Source organism: Vespa velutina, chromosome 12, assembly GCF_912470025.1.
Source record: "Vespa velutina chromosome 12, iVesVel2.1, whole genome shotgun sequence".
NCBI lineage: Eukaryota > Metazoa > Arthropoda > Insecta > Hymenoptera > Vespidae > Vespa > Vespa velutina.
The window spans coordinates 5212546-5230466 of NC_062199.1; the positions used below are offsets into that span (position 1 = coordinate 5212546).

General features: G+C 31.5%; 1 protein-coding gene across 4 annotated transcripts; it reads left to right on the forward strand.

Moving 5' to 3' along the window:
• The first annotated feature begins 34 nt into the window (after positions 1–34).
• LOC124953460 (protein dissatisfaction-like) lies at positions 35–17018 on the forward strand. Of its 4 annotated transcripts, XM_047504880.1 has the most exons (10): positions 35–222; positions 1045–1137; positions 1738–1818; positions 2022–2183; positions 14689–14830; positions 14950–15169; positions 15675–15800; positions 16085–16327; positions 16533–16614; positions 16709–17018. In XM_047504880.1, the coding sequence occupies exons 4-10, from the start codon at positions 2171–2173 to the stop codon at positions 16966–16968; spliced, it is 1086 nt and encodes a 361-aa protein (XP_047360836.1). In that variant the 5' UTR covers positions 35–222; positions 1045–1137; positions 1738–1818; positions 2022–2170; the 3' UTR covers positions 16969–17018. The 4 variants fall into 4 exon arrangements, with proteins under 4 accessions (XP_047360836.1, XP_047360832.1, XP_047360833.1 ...); XM_047504876.1 differs by lacking the exon at positions 1045–1137; XM_047504877.1 differs by lacking the exon at positions 1045–1137 and having other exon boundaries at positions 14692–14830.
• Positions 17019–17921: the final 903 nt, after the last annotated feature.

Here is a 17921-nt window from a genome sequence, read left to right on the forward strand (position 1 = left end):
GTGTGTGTTTATGTGTGTGTGCGAGAGAGAGAGAGAGAGAGAGAGAGAGAGAGAGAGAGAGAGAGAGGATAGGTACAGTGAATCTCGAAGCCAGGCCGTCACGGAGAATGCTTTGGGACTTCGCGCGACTCCCTTGGCGCGGTGTCGTCGGTACGGTAACCAGTTCGGTTTTCCGTCTGGGGATGTTCGACTTTTGACTTGAGCCGCGGAGAATGGGCACAGGTCAGTCCCACATCCTTCTTCTTTTAAGCTCATTATATCAAAAGTCATAAACTTAATCATCATTCTTTTTTTTAATCCTGATTAACTCTATACGATACGTTGTGGAAAAGAAAAAAAAAGAAAAGAAAAAGAACCAGTTATAGTGGTGACTTCGCGCCGATTTTTTCAGCCGCCATTAGCTATCGAATCGAATCGTGACGTCATCTACGTATACACCAAGAGCGGGAAATTTAAATCGATTTTTTGTTTGTTTGGTTGTTCGTTTTTCTTGTTTTATTCGTTTCGTTTTAATTGTTCATCGGTGATTTCTTTTTTTAAATTATCGAAAAACAAAGTTTGATTCCTGTGAATATATACATGAAATTTTAATGGCCTTTTTGGAAATCAATTACAACATTATGTGTGTGTGTACGCGCGTGCGTGCGTGCGTGTATGTATACGTTAAAGAATTCATTTTTTGCTTTTTTGATGATTGAAATCGTCGTGCATGTGCGTGAGTGTGTGTGTGTGCGTGCGTTGAAAATTTTGAAGGATCAACTTAATAATCTAAACTGAATCAAATCATAGTTCACTTTTGTCATTCTTGGAGAATCTTAAAGGGGAAAAAGAAAAAAAAATTATGAAAAAATAAATGAAATTATTTTCAATAATAAATTCGATAAAATTTTTTAGAATTAGAAGATTGAATTTTTGTTTTGAGAATTTTGATACTTATATAAATAAATAGAGAATATGTAAAGGAATCATATAAGAGGAATCATTTTGATGGGTTTATAGTTAATAATGATACATTTGAGATAACGATTTATTTCAACACAATAGATGAGGAAGAAAGAGAGAAATACCTAGATCGAAGGCGACCAAGGAAACGTAATCCATTGGGGTTGCCTTAGCAAGGCTGATCGTGTTACGTTGGTAGGTACAGAAAGAGAGAGAGAGAGAGAGAGAGAGAGAGAGAGAGAGAGAGAGAGAGAGAGAGAGAGAAAGAGAGAGAAAGAGAGAGAGAGAGAGTGGGCGTGAAACAAAGGTGGTTAATTCCCCAGGCCAAGAACTGGAAGCTTTGGTTGGCTTAGCTATGGCCGTGTTTTTCTTGCCGCGGATCATTAGGACGATTAGGGTTCCCGCGAAAAGGGGGAGAACAGATTAGCCAGCGAGCGAAGTCTCCTCGCTTTTCTTAAACGGATCTTATGTCAGCCCTTTTACATCGTAAACACCTTTTCATATTTTTCAATCTTTTCAAAAAATTCTTTAAAAGAACTTTCAAATAATATCTTGGAATTCACTTTCGACCGATAATAACATTTATTTTTCTTGTATATAAGTGTTAACATAAATATTATCTAATTGTTTAAGTATCTAATTGTTCTTTTGAAAATTTGATTTGATTTTTTTCTTAAATTTCTCAAAAAGGATTGTAAGGACATGTTTGTTATTTATATTGTTGTACTCAGTATTCAACATTTGTTATCTTTGCGTTTTCTTCTTGTTCTTTTTGTTTTTTTTTTTTTTTTTTAGGAGACCGGTTACTCGACATTCTGTGTGGAGTATGCGGTGACCGTAGTTCCGGAAAACACTACGGCATCTACAGCTGCGACGGTATAATATTTTCCTTCGATCATCATTTATTTAAATCTAATATTTTGAAGTACTGCTTAAAGTAATTCAATTCCCTATTGACTTGAAAATTTTAAATGAACTTATTAATCGTTTTTCTCTTTCTGAAAGTTTTACTGATGTTTGTTCAATAATTCTTTTTTTTTCTTTCTTTTCCTTTTTTTGTTTTTTCTTCTCTTACCCAGGTTGTTCTGGATTTTTCAAGAGAAGCATTCATAATCATCGAGAGTATACCTGCAAGGCACAAGGAGCATTAAAAGGGCGCTGCCCGATTGACAAGACTCACAGGAATCAATGTCGAGCTTGTCGGTTAGCTAAGTGTTTCAAGGTCAAGATGAACAAAGAAGGTGAGTAATTGTCTATCTACCTACCTACCTATCGAATTGTTAAACAAAATATAGATTTAATTTAATAGAAGAAAAATTCGATTAGAAGTCAATGTTTTAGACTGATCTATCCGATTAGATAGGTTAACCAAAAGCTTCCTAAGTAAACTTTAATTCTGGGTTGACCAACTTGTTGACTGTGATCAAACGAAACACCATATGTATGTTAGGTGTTCCTAATGAAACTAGAGAAACTATTAGAAAACGAATCGTTTCGCTTTCGATGTGATTCACAATCATTATAGTTTTGTCTTTATTAGTTTAGATGATAAGTGATTTGATAGTTATAGAGATATATCACAGGGACAAAATTACAACGTCATGCAACGTTTCGTATTTGCCTAGTCACTCGCTTTGACCTTTTCATCCGACCTCACTTCATTCTAATCTCTTCATTCTCTTATAACTTCATCACCAAGATCATCATATAAAAGACAAATTTTTATTCAGTTTTTCTATTTACATATTATAAAAGATAAGAGCTATTTTCTCAACAAAATTCGAATTATTATATTTATTTATTTCTTATCTATAGATTAAAATTTTTTAATTAGATTTGATAGAGGAATCAGAGAAAGTTTCGGGAAAATCAATTTTAATTACTTCTAATTACTTCTAATTTCATTAAAACTAATGCTGTAATTACTAGATCCATTTTTAATAGATTAAAATTTTAAAAATTTGAATTATAAAAATAAGAGATAACCTGAAAGAAGATTCAACGATCTTGAATCATCCTCTTTATTAGAGAGAAAGAGAGAGAGAGAGGGGGGGAGCACCCACATCCCTATGTACACACCTTCCGCATATAGATACACAAACACATGTAAGAAAATGTTCAACGTGAAGGTAGAAAAGTCTGATAGTGGAACGCTTTCGAGAGGTATGAAAGTTACGTAGAGAGAAAGTCTAGGTATGGAAAGGTGGGGGAGAAGGTGGTGGTGTTAAGGGGTTGGTTGGGAGTTACCTTTTGCTACCAACGCTGAGGTACGATGATGGAGACGACGATAGTGGTAGTGGTAGTGATGGTGATGGTAGTGATGGTGGTGGTCGAGACGACTAGGTACGCTTTTCTGTGGTGCCAGGTAGTGATGGAGGAAGAGGAAGAGGTAGAAGTGAAGGTGGAGGTAGAGAATGGATGGGGATGGGGATGGAATAAAATCGAGAGAGAGGGAGAGAGAGAGAGAGAAGGAGAGAGAGAGAGACCTCTCGACGGGGTGGCAGGGTGTTGGGGGTGTTTAATGCAGAACGGGTGCTCCGGTTCCCAGCGGTTGCCGAGGCTCCAGACGCGAGTAAGAGAGGAGATTCAATTAGTGGCAGAGCTTCCTAACGTTAAGGAGACTCCACACGGTGTTTAGGACATGACACCAAGAGATCTTACCTTTTAATCTTTCTTTCTCCAATCCCCTCTTCCCTTATTTTTCTTTTATTTTCAATACTTTCTACTTTATCCAACAAATTTAAAAAAGTACTTCGATCACTTAATATTTTAGACTTATCTATTAATGTCTGTTTATAAGTCTATCTCTATTTGCTCTGATCACTCTATTTATCTGTCCATTAATGCGTTGTTTGTTTTTCGTTTTTTGAAAAACTTAAACTGCCTCTTTAAGTTAGATACTTTCTAAAGATCAATCTTGTTCATTCATCACTGAAAAACAAATATTATTAGAACTATTTTTAGAAGAAACGTTGTGTATAACCCATAAAAGACAGGTGACCACTCGGTATATATTATGTAGGCGGTATTCGACGCTTCGCGAAACGCAGCCGCAGGCGTGCAATCATCCGCTGCTGACAAGCCCAAAACCTCTAACCCCTGGCACCACGTACCAAGCTAGAAGCAAAAGACTCGCTACTCACACCCCTCAAACCTCCTAAATTCTCTCTTCTCTCTCTCCCTCTCTCTCTCTCTCTCTCTCTCTCTCTCTCTCTCTCTCTCTCTCTCTCTTATTCCCCTCTGATTCTCCCGCACGAAAATTCCTCCCTCTCATCCTCTTCATTCCTCCTCGTTGTTACTCTCGTCTACCTTTATAAATACCCTTCGCGGTATATATTTTCACGAAATATGGCGTTAAACGATATCAGAAGATTACCAAGCGGCTTATTACTTTGAATTTTCGGATTCTCCAAGGATGATAATATTCTTATTGTAATTCTTATTATTCCTATTTCATTATCATCGTTTATCTCCTTCCATTTTTTTTTATTGTAATATAATCAACTATTTAAATGATTAGTCACTATCTTGATTAAGTAGAACACTCCATCTTTGTTTTATATAACCTAAATAATGATTACTTTTCATTAAAAATTGACACCAACATTTATAAAACAAAATTTTCTTAATTATGCTACTAGATTTTATACAGAATGTTATAAAAATTTACATTAACACTTAACAGGCAACATTATCTTAATTATTCTGATAAATTTTATGCAGGCTAACTTAAAAATTCAGATTGACACTTAACAAATAAAATAATCTTAATTATTCTGATAGATTTTATACAGTCTGTCCTAAAAATTCAGATTTTAGACAGAATGTCCGAAAAGTTCACACTGACACTTCAAAGACAAAACTTTCTAATTATTCTGATAGATTTTCTTTTGTTTACATTCCCTCACTTCGATTTTCTGTTCGATGAGAAAGTTGTTATCCAATTGGGGAGACGAAAATTTAATCGTTGACTTGCAAACAATGAAATATATATATGTGTATATATATATATATATTCTATAGACAAACACATACACACATATATATGTGTATGTTCTTTTCTTCGAGCGTATAGTCAACATCATCTTCAATGTACACACATTGGCCTTTCCACGACGATTCGCAAACTTTGTCTCGTTTCATGCCCAATCGATCCCCACTGCTACTTCTACTCCTTCTACTTCTCCTCTTCAATTTGAAAGTTTAAATCTCTTTGTTTCTGCTCATAATTCGCGAGCACCCTTTTCTAAAAGTACCTACGAAGTACTTTGAACCGGAATTAAACTCGGCATTTCGACGGGTTTTCCTTTACTGTTTCTCTGTTCTTCCCTTTTCTTCCTTTCCAATTGAAATTATTCCGACGAGTAAATCTTCATTCAGATTTAACAAATTCTTTTTTTTTTCATTTTTTGTATTGAAAATAATCTTAAAATATTAGTATTTAAATATATCGTTTTCTAAAAATATTTTGTCACATAGACAGAATCTTAAAATATTACGATTTAATCAAATTTGTTTGAATGAAATATATAATAATTACTTTTAATTAATCAATAATAGAGAAAAAAGCATGGAACATCGAATATATGTTCTAGAATATTTTGTTTGAATAACAAACGCTTATCAAAAGAAGATTGTGAGAAATAATGACAATTGTTTGAAATTATTATTTATCAAATTATTATTTATTATTTATTATTATTTATTATTTATTTGGTTATTATATATTCGAGTGTGATATATGCGTAGAAAAGAGTTTGTTAAGAAAAAAGCTCAAAATGACACTCGAATGAGTATGTGTAGAAAAAAGTTTATGTAAAAATAGGTAATATAATAATTTCTTTTTATTTTTTTGTATTTACTGCGACAAATTGATTATTGATCATTACACACTATCAAGGAATAGGATAAACAAAAAGAAAAAAGAAAAAACACAAAATTATAATAATTATTATAAATAATATATTTATATAATATATAATATCCGTATATCTATATAATATATATATATATATATATATATATATATTTTCTCAAATGAATTAAAACAAATTGAAAAATATTCATATAGTGAATATTATCAATCATAATTAGTCATCTAATTAATCGTATGTATTTGCTGTATTTACATGCATACGTTATTGTATAATGGCAGATAAATTTGTTTAAAATAATTTAATTTAAATAACGATTTCTTTTTATCTAATGCAATTAGACCCATTTTAGTGATTAGAAAAGATAACGATTTATTATATTTAAAAAGATATATTATGATCAATTTTACATGTTTAAAAATTCAATTCCACGATAACGTATCATCGTATATCGTGGAAATCGCATGCAGTAATATATGTAAGTAGTTCATTAAAGATTTTGCATATCAAATTCAACTTGTTGCAAATTAAATTCATCAAATTCATTTTTTGCTAATTTATTTTTGAATTCACATTCACTCTTTTGCAAATAAAATTCAATCTTTTGTGAATCAAGTTTTTTTACAAATTCCTTCTTTCAAATTATCGTTTTTAAATAATTTTACATAAATTTCTGAAATAAAAAATGAAAAAATATATAAATTATAAAATACAAAATGCGTTAGAAACTAAAATTTTAAATTATAATTTATCAAAATTGTTCACTCAACAATCAACGATCTAGTGAATATCTATACGAATTTATATTTTATTAACCTCAAATCACATATTTACAGGAAATTACTCTTTTCTGTAAATTGTAAGGATTCTAAGCAAATTAAATGTCGATATTATTGATGCTTGTCTAGAGATTATCCATCTAATAAAAACTAAAATTGTATCGATTTTATTTTGTTGTCACCTCTACACAAATTGACAATTATTATATGAATATGTATATGAAATTATTACCAACTGCTGCAAGAGAACCATTCCAGATTACGTTGTGTATACATCATTAATCTACATACAGTTTTCATACTACATATACTCGTACATACATTATGAATTCCATATGTAATGAATTGGTAAATACCTATTATTAAATAAGTATTTTATATACTTATATTTTTGTATTACATACGATACAATTTTGAATTTCTTAACTATAAATTTACATTTAATTTTATTTTTATTACAAAAACTTAAGAAAACAATTTTGTAGAAAAACTTTATTCGCAAAATGGTTTGCAAAAAGTTGAATTTGAAGTCCAAAATCAGTATCATCTATCGTTTATCTACTTATATCTGTGTTCTGTTTTCTTGTATGCTACGCAGTCAGTTCATTCGTTAAATCTACTCTTGATATTTTATTATTTGTAAAGGACAACATTCATCTAGCTCTCTATAATGTTATAATTCTAAAGTTATACACTTGCATATCTATATTTTTTAAGTTTAATTTCAGATTTTCGTCATAAAATTAATTATTTCATAAGTTTTCCAAATTTTTAATGTTTTTAAAATAAATGTTACAATTAATATAGTATAATTATATATATTAATATAAATAATACTACATATAATTTTCTTTCTGATACGAAAAAAATATTGGGTTAGAGAGGATTAAATTTTTTTATCACTGTAGTGACTTTTTAATGAGATACACTTGTAGGATAATACAGCTGCTACAATGCCGTCATCTTTTTTATCTTGCACATGTTCGTTTGAAAGTCATTAACATTGATATTACAATGTATTCGAATTTCTTTAATTTGCATTTATTTCTTCTTTTCTTCAAAAAGTAATACTTTGATAACAGCATTAATCGAAATTTTTGAGAAATTTCTATCTTTGTCAATTTTGTAATAGCGTATTAAATAGTCTTGATATATTAATATCGTACTTTGTGGTATATCTGTCCGTACAGTGATACAGTTCCATGGTCAATTCAGAATATAGAGAAAGAGGGTTACATATACTATAATAATATTTATAACAGAGATTGAGATTTAATCTATCGTTTATTATTCTAAATCCTGAAGAAAGTTAATTGAATGGAAATCTTAAATACATAGACTGATAAAAAGAGAACATAAAGAGAGAATATACAAATTAGAAATTAAACTCATCGAAATGTTGCAGAATTTTCAAGATGTTTCAAAATAAATAATCCATTTAATTTCAAAGATAACAAATCATTAAAAAAACAAAAAAAATTACAACGATAAAGATGAACGCGAAAGAGGACGATAAAAATGAGAAACTTTTGGTGAAAACATCCGAGAAATTTTGAGCCATTTTTTCGTAGCTAATTCGAATTTAAACGAATGGTTAAAACTGGCCTAACGCTCGATGTTAATTCTTTCAGCGTTAGTTATGTAAAGGCATGACATTGTACGAGCACTGTGCTCGTTTCTGTAACGGAGTTTCCTGGGCGTTGGTATGACAGGTGACGATCAAAGCTCGGCTTAGCGCAACGACCCGTTCTGTCCACGAGCACATACATACATACATACATTTACTATATGTGTGTATAAGAGAGAGAGAGAGAGAGAGAGAGAGAGAGAGAGAGAGAGAGAGAGAAAGAGAGAGTGAAACGGGGAAGAGGGTGAGAGAGCACCGTTCGCCCTCTCTGTGAAGCCGCTTTACCGTTTACCGTTTATGTGGATGGATTGATGCTGGCCGCCGCGTGTACGGCACGCCTCGCTTCGTTGCGTTACCAGCCGTCCACTCCCACGCGACCGTTCTAACCCTCCTCGACCCTTCTCTCCATCTTTCTAACCATTACTCTGTGTCTATATATGTGTGTATATGTTTGTATGTGTGTGTATGTATATATATATGTATATATATATATTATATATATCTTTTGTGGTCCTTACGTTTGCCTAGAAAGAACCTGGCCGAAGCCAGAACGAAGTCTGCCTTAATCGTATGATCAAGAAATCGCTCGAATTGTTATTGAACATATTGTTTCTTTAAGTTATTGATCTTTCTATTCTCTCTCTCTCTCTCTCTCTCTCTCACTCTCTCTCTCTCCCTCTCTTTCTGTCTATCTGTCTTTTTACCTTTCTGGTTATTTTTACCTTTGTGCAGAAAGAACATTTCGAAAGTTGCCTTAATGATATATACGACCATTATCGAACATTTTTTTTAAATGATCCATTTTTTATTCTCTATTTCTCTCTCTCTCTCTCTCTCTCTCTCTCTCTCTCTCTCTCTCTCTCGCTTTCTGTATATCTCTTGCAGTTTTTATTGTTGTCTGAAAGAACGTGGCAGAATCCAGGACGAAGCCTGGCTTGATGGTACCACTAAGAAATCGTTTTAATTGTTATCGAATATTTTATTTCTTTATATTATCCTTTCATTTATTTTCTCTCTCTTTCTCTTTGTGCCCCTCCACCTTTGTATCCCTCTTGTGATACTTTGACTTGCCTAAAAAAAAAACCTAGCCGAAGCTTGATAGAAATTTTACTTTATGATATGATTGATAAATCTCTCCAATTGTTATCGACCATTTTATTTTTTTAAGTTATCCTTCTATCTGTTTTCTCTCTCTTTCTCTCTCTCTCTCTCTCTCTCTCTCTCTCTCTCTCTCTCTCTCTGTCTGTCTTCTTACCTTTCTTCTAATCCTTATGTTTGCGTAAGACAGAACCTGCTCGAAGTCTGATTTAATGATACGATTAAGAAGTCCTTCCAATTTTTATCGAATATTTTGTTTTTTTAAGTTATTCATCTTTCTATTCTTTATCTCTGTATCTTTCTTGTGATTCTTTTGTTTGGCTGAGAAGAATATGGCTGAAACTTAATCGAAGTTTGGCTTTATAATACGTCTAAGAAATAGCTCCAATTATTATCGAAAATTTTATTTCTTAAAGTTATCCTTCTATTCCTCTCTCTCTTTCTCTCTTTCTTTCTCTCTCTCTCTCTGTCTTTTTACCTATCTTATGATCCTTATGTTTACATGGAAAGAACTTTGCCGAAGTCTGGTTAAATGATAAGACTAAAAAATTGTTCCAATTTTTATCGAACATTTTGTTTTTTTTTAAATAATCAATCTTTCTACTTTCTATCTTTTTTCACCTTTTTATCTTTATATCTCTCTTGTGGCCCTTATATTTGTCTAGAAAGAATCTAACCGAAAACTAATCAAAGTTTGACTTAATGATACCATTAAGAAATTATTCCAATTGTTACCGAACATTTGTTTCTTTAAATATTTCATCTTTCTATTCTTTCTCTCTCTCTCTCTCTCTCTCTCTCTCTCTCTCTCTCTCTCTCTCTCTCTCTCTCTCTCTCTCTCTCTCTCTCTCTCTCTCTCTCTCTCGTCATTTGCCTGATCCAAGAGCAAAGAAAGAAAAGTGATGGAAACATAAGATCAATCAATGTAGCAAGTAGTCCGAGTAAAGAGAAATCAATGAAATCGTGTTACGATTAACATAAATGGATACACGTAACGAGTTGACCAATTCACTTGAAATACCCAAATTATATTTACATTGGTATCTGACACATCACGCATAATATTTTCAGGGAGACATGGAACGAGATGAGGTGAACGTATATTCCTGTAGTCCAGTTGATATGTATGCATGTACGTATGTAGTAAATCCAAATTCGTGTGTATTACATAGGTAGGTATTAGGCAAAACAAGGCTCGACTGTGTGGAAGTTACATGGTGTTCATATTCACGCTCATATGAGGAGTCGAGTGAGAGGGAAATTGTAGGGCTAGGGGAGGGAAAGAAGTAAGAGTTAGGTGTATGAGAATAGTGACAGAGAGAGAGAGAGAGAGAGAGAGAGAGAGAGAGAGAGGGTGACGATGGGTGATGGTAGGAGATGTGTATCAAGCCCGCTCACCCAGGGGATTAGCCTTCGAGATCGCTGACTGCTGAAATGTTCACAGATCGGTTTACCGTTTAGTAGGATACTGAGTGAAAGAGAAAGAGAGAGAGAGAGAGGAGGAATGGGAGGATGCGAGGCAGTCCTCGATCTCCACCCTCAGTGATCTGTGGCCCGTGTGAGCACCCAACACGCTCGAGATCATAAAAGCCGACATAGAAAGAGAGAGATAGAGGTAGAGAACATTCATAAATTCACACATACACATTACCGTAATCTCGTACAATAAAGCATGCGTATATGTATGTATAAAGTGAACTATTTCAATGTTAATAGTTAACCATTACATTCCTCGATAAGAATATTTTAAAAGAATTTTTTAAAAAATCATTAAAAAATCAAAATTAAGTGTTTATGATATAAGTGTATCTAATAATAAAAATGTTTTCGAATTGATTACGTTTTCTTTTTTTTTTTTAATGATTTTTGTCACAACTTTGTTATTTAATAAATCTGTTAAATTGTTCGAATCAAAGTGGACCACCCTATATATAGTACGAGAACGTGGTACTCCAGTGTGGGAACTAGCATTGTGGTACACACGTGGCACACGCTATGCTCGTGTATTACGCTGTCGTTCGCGCTCCTGCGTTCTCTCTGGCGAGAGTGTATGTGTGAGAGAGAGAGAGAGAGAGAGAGAGAAAGAGATCCTATGAACGGGGCCAAAGAGAGGGAAGAATGGTGGTGGGTTGCGAGGATGAAAAGGAAACAGGGCGCGGTCCATTCCAGCGCATGCGAATCTAATCCTTGCGTCCGTTCGACGTCCGGATCGTGAATACGCACGTACTACTTGAAAATTGTCTCACCAAGATTCTCGACAATACACATCAACGAATTTGCTTTTTCTTTTTTGTTCTTTTTTTTATTTTATTTTATTTTTTTATAGATTCCATATAACATCAACATTATTGATTACTTTTCGATAAAAAAAAAGAAACGAGATTTATTTGTTTCTACGTTAACATTTCAATGTTGAATTTGATAAATCTAGATAAAGATTACTCTTTAAAAATAAATGTAAAAAAAGAAAGAAAAAATGAGAAGAATTTTGAAATTAAGTGAAAAAAAAGTAACGTTGGGAAAAAAAGGTTCTATAAATATTTTTTTCTAAAATTCTTTGCCAGTTTTTTTTTTTTTAATTTTAACATATTAATAATGATATTTATTTAGAATTAAATGAAATGTCTTACGATAGGCTTATTTTATATCCCAAAAAGCTTATATTTTGTTAATTTTATAGTGTGAACAAGAAATGATGCTTCAAAGATGAAATAAAAGAGCCTTTATTTCTTTTTTCTTTTTTTGTATTATACTATAGAGAAAAAAAGGACGGAGATCGGATCTTTTGCTTCGACAGCTTGACAAGCTCGAAAGGATAAACGAGCTTAATCCGTCCGACGTCGTTTGATGCTCTACGTTTGCGAAGCTTTCGTTCGAAGCACATTCATTTTCGCTTCACCGATTCCGATTCAAGTTTCTTCTTCAAATCAACACGACGTTTAGTTTTATATATGTATATATATATATATGTGTGTGTGTGTGTGTGTGTCTGTGTGTATACGAATTAAATACATAATTAATTAGCTTTTTTTTAGATACATAATTAATTAATTAGTATCTTTTTGCTTTTATCCTTACCTAAAACAGAAATCAAAATGGCTGATTAGTATATATATCTACACATATATAGGTTAATATAATTAATTAATTACTTTTCCTATTTTCTTTATTTTTAAATTTATTTACAAAAAAAATCAAAATGATTCATTAGAAGAAAAAAACAAATTTTTTGTTTGAAAAAATGAAAAAATTAATTTAGATAAAAGACGAAGGAAATTAGAAAAAACGATTAGGTAAGGTGTTAGAAAACGAAACGGTTTAGTAAGTTTAGGATCGACCGATTAGAAAATCATTCTCGAATTAATATGGGACACGTGGCCGACATCACCCCATGTCACATTACAACTATACAAAGATTCGTGTTTACAAAGTAAACACGTGTACGTGATCGTCCACGTATCTTCTTTTTCTACCATGCGATTCTCCCCCCGCGTAAAAACAATTAAACTGGAGAAAATAATCATCTATCTACCTGCCTTGAAACGGACAATTTAGTCGATAAAGAAAATAGCCCCGAAGCTGATCTCTCCTCCCTCTTTTCCTCTTTTATATCTCAACTATGAGATCTTGTATGAAATTTAAAAGAACAAAATCATTTAATTTTTCGTTCTTTTTTCTTTTAATATTTTTCTTAATTAAACACAGATAAATATATTTTTTTTTTTTTGTTAAATAGATCATTCGGTATGTATTTTTCATTTTTCAGCTTTTTATTGTTACAAAATCAACGAAATACAAAATAGAGAAAACAAATGAAAATCTTAGTACATCTGATTTTATTATATATTTTTGTAACCTACATGTATTTCTTTTTTTTCGGATAGGTAGTTTTATTCGCTTCTTTATATTATAAAACAAGAAATAGATGAATGAAAAGTAAAAATAAAAAATTGAGTAATTCGTTGCGCCAATGGTCATACGGCCATGGATACAGAATCAAGCAGAGATATTGCTGCGACGCCAGTGCGAACGTGGGAATCTACGGCTGCTATCCGCTCAGCCTCATTAATGATGATGTGCTTGCCACCCAGTTGCAGCTTTCTCTCTCTCTCTCTCTCTCTCTTTCTCTCTCTCTCTCTCTCTCTCTCTCTCTCTCTCTCTCTCTTTCTCACACATACAGATTCAAGTCAAATACTCATACATATAAACACAAATATACAAATATATAGGTGAGTTGTACACATTTACATGTATAATATATTTCGTCTCTTTGTGTGTGTATGTGGAAGCTGACGCCCAGCCAGCGACCGCATCCATCGCAACCTACCACCCTTGTAGAATTTCATTTGGAGGTCCTCCTCCCTTCTAACACTATCCTCCTTAACACTCCCATACTCTACTATTTTCCTACAGAAATATAACTCATACATTTCGAACAGTAGCAACCTACTACTATTACTTATATTACTACTGATACTACTACTATTATTATTACTACTACTACTATTACTTCTACTACTACTATTATTATTACTACTACTACTACTTCTACTACTACTACTACGACTACTACTACTACTACTACTACTACTACTACTACTACGACTACTATTTCTACCCCCACCAAATTCAATTTCGAACAAGCCATGACCACTTTTTCGTTCCCATCGTTAGAATTCTTTTTCCTTTCGATTCCCAATATTATATCCATGAAGAATGTTGATTGCGATAAAATTAGGACTGGAAGTAACAGCTTTCTTTTTTCTAGAAAACAAACTAGAAAGGTACGAGAAAATTTGGAAAAAAGAAAACATTAGAAAAGTACTCTGGAAATTAAAAAAGGGAACACTAAGAAAGTACTAAAAGCTTTATAGACATTTTTAAAAATCACTAGTAAAGTATATGACAATTTGTTTTTCTTTTTTCTTTTAAGCAGTTGAAAAATACTTGAGATTTTGGAAAAATATTACAAAGATACTACAATATTTTTAAAACATTGAAGAAGTACTAGAACATTTGTTGAAATTTTGAAAAAGAATACGATGAATGCACGTGACAAATGTCTTCAAAAAAATATTAGGGAAGTGTTTAAAAAATTTAAGAAAACATTACAAAATTACTATCGAATTTGATCAAAAACAAAATAAAAACAATGAAAGCAATTCGATTATTCTGATAAAAATTTAGAAAAACATTTAATCTATTTATTTATAACATTTTGCTGATTCAAAATAATCAATATGATTTATTATTATTCAATGATGACATTGTTATTAATTTGTTTTAATAATAATCAATGCTGATAATTTTATGTAAAATTGGTGAAAAGAAAAAAAAATAACATAGATACGATTTCATTGATGTTTAGCAGTACAACATGAGCGTGGACCGAGAAAACCGAAACCACCACATTCGATCTTTTCGGAGAAGCAACAACATCAGCAACAACAGTCACCGATAGTTACACAAAGGACAGGACTTCGTTCTGCTTATGTTCTTTCACATCATAGGTATATCTTCATAATGATATCAATGAAAAAGAAATTATTTTTGAAAAAAAGAAATAAAAGGAAATTGTAAATTTAGTAATTAAATAATAAATATTGATTAAAATTATCGATTTAAATAGGTTCAGGTGCGAGCAAAGATTCACACCTTATCCTAGACCAATAGGACTTGCACACAAACCACCGGAAGAGTCAGCATCTCCAGTACCTTTAACTCAGCCACAGCACCCTCCTACGACAACAACCCTCTATCAAGCAGCAGCAGCAGCAGCAGCTACAACTGTCTCTCTTGCTCCGCAACAATCCCTCTTACAGATCCTGATATCTGCTGAGAAGTGTCAGGTAACTAATTTAACTTCATTTGTTCTCTCAACTTTCCAATCTTCTTATTCCCACACCCCATCCTCATTAATTTAATAAGTAAAGATCTTTCAATTAAACAAAGCAATCATACCTATATTATTCTTCTTATGTTAGATTTGATTTCCTTCAAAATAATGTCAAATTGTCAACATTTGAATTAGCTATTTTCTTTTTTTCTTATTTTTTTTTTAATCTATAATATATATATGTACGTAGGCGGATGATTAGAATATAAATTCACAATTAAAATTATAACAAAATAAGATATGTATTTAGAAAAAAGATAAAACAAAAAAAATAATTGATTTAAACATTTAATTATGTGTTTTGAAAAGAACATTTTCGAATACATCGTATTGGGTTGTTCGGAAAATTCGTGCCGATTTGTAGGTAACGTAATGACAAAATCGGCACGAACTTTCCCAACAACCTAATATATGTCTTGAATGATATGAGATCACTTTATGCTGTACATTTTTAAAAGGAACTTGTATGGAGTACTAGGCTACAATCGGAAACGGAATATTCGTTAGAACAAACGGATTCTGAGACGAGGCATAGTCCGACGGGAACCTTGAAGATTATTGGTCCAAGTTGGGAAATGTTCGAGGTAAAATATTATTGAATATCACTTACATCAACAATCATTTCAATTGTTCTATCGTATACGCAATAAAACAAAATTATAAATTTTTATAAAAAAAAAAGAAAAGGAAAAATAGATCATTATTAAAAAATAAATCAAAAATTATCTCATTCAAATCTTTCATGTTTTCTATCAACATATTGAAATATTTGAAATGAATGATATTGAAATATTTGACGATGAATGTATTGAAATATTGCGTATAAATTAAAAAAATATGTATTCAACGAATAAATAATATCTATTAGGAGATCACCGCCAGGCTTCTTTTCATGGTCGTGAGATGGGTCAGATGCTTGCCACCCTTTCAAGCCCTACCAAAGGACGATCAATTACTTTTACTCGAACGATCCTGGACTCAACTTTTTCTTCTACATCTTGCTCAATGGATGATACCTTGGGATGTGACAACTTTACTCGACGATGAACAAGTTAAAAGTCGACTTCCGGTTAATGACGTTGCTACCAGCCAAGAGTTGGGTATGATACAGGTAATTATCGTTATCATAATCATCATTATCATCAATGGCAGCAGTAATATTAAATGTCTTCTACATTAAAAATAATACATTTTTAAACCATACTTAGTATGAAAAATTGATCACATCAAACGAATAATTCTAAATCCACTTTTCAATATAATTCTCTCTCTCTCTCTCTCTCTTTTTCTTCTTGTTTTGTATTTTTTTGTTTTAGTCAATAATATATCGTTTCCGGCGCTTAGCACCTGACGTCTACGAACGTAGCTGTATAAAAGCTCTAACACTTTTCATACCAGGTAAACTAAATCCCTATTATACATGTAAATTACTGAAAAAAAAGAAGATTATTGAACCGTTATCAGTGAAAGTGAAGATTTTTTCATTTCTCAGAAACAGTTGGGCTTCATGTGGTACAACCCATTGAGATGCTACAGGAACAAGTGCAATGTATCTTAGATGATTATATGAGATCAAGATATTCGCCACAGGGTAGAATCTGTAGTCTGATGCTGTTGGTTGGTTATCTAAGAAGTGTTTCCTCGAAAACTGTCGAACGTTTGTTTTTTCACGAGACTATTGGTGAAATTCCAATATCACGTTTATTGGTTAATATGTATGAGATGGAGGAAAGGCAAATCGAAGTGCAGTAATTTTGAGATAAATTATTTATTTTTTTATTTAATCGGTTGGAATCATTCAATTGCATATATTCATTAAATAACTTATATATATATATATATATATATATATATATATATATATATATATATATATATATATACATATATATCATTATTTTCATTATTGTTTATAAATAATTATTTATTAGAAACCTTTTCTTTTTTATTTGTTTAAACATTGTGAATATGTTAAAAAAAATCATTATTTATAAAATCATTATTTATATATATATATATATTTTGTGTATTAATATAGACACATACGTCATTTTTTCTTTATCGTTTAGAAATAATTATTTACTAGACTTTTTTACTTTGATATGAAAAATGTTGCAAATTATTATTTATATATATTTATTTATTATATTTATTTATTATATTTATTTATCTTAATATTATTAAAGAAAAATTCATCGATATTAAGAAATATGTTATGTATGCAATAAATCTTGTTTAAAAAGGATAGAAAATGATATTAAAAAGTAATTCAATATTCGTTAAGTTCTTATTTGAAATAATATTTGACAATTTATCGAGTCTCACTATATATTTCTTGTTATTGAACGAATGAAAATAACGCATTATTATGTAGATATCGTATACTATCATAATTTTGTCGGCTTAATCGTGAACATTACGAAGGTATATTTTTTAACGAAATGAATAAATTCCCAGAGAGTTACAAGTTGCAATATATAATACGTATATTTAAATATCATTATTTTCTTAAAGATTTATCAGAATATAAAGAATGCATTTTTTAGTTCGATTTTTAAAAAATTTTCTAATTCAAAATAACATTCTTTCATTATTTAAGTAGCTTTCACTATTAAACCGACATTGTGTTCAAATGCTATTTAAACCGATCTGACAAATGTATTTCGTAAAAGAAAAATTGCAAGTGAAAGAAAGAAAGAGAGAAA

Excerpts from the sequence above, each read along its gene's own strand:
- LOC124953460 (XM_047504876.1), top strand. Across the intron at positions 2,184-14,688 it reads GGTCAAGATGAACAAAGAAG|CAGTACAACATGAGCGTGGA; the intron begins GTGAGTAATTGT and ends ATTGATGTTTAG. Across the intron at positions 16,328-16,532 it reads AAGAGTTGGGTATGATACAG|TCAATAATATATCGTTTCCG; the intron begins GTAATTATCGTT and ends TTTTTGTTTTAG.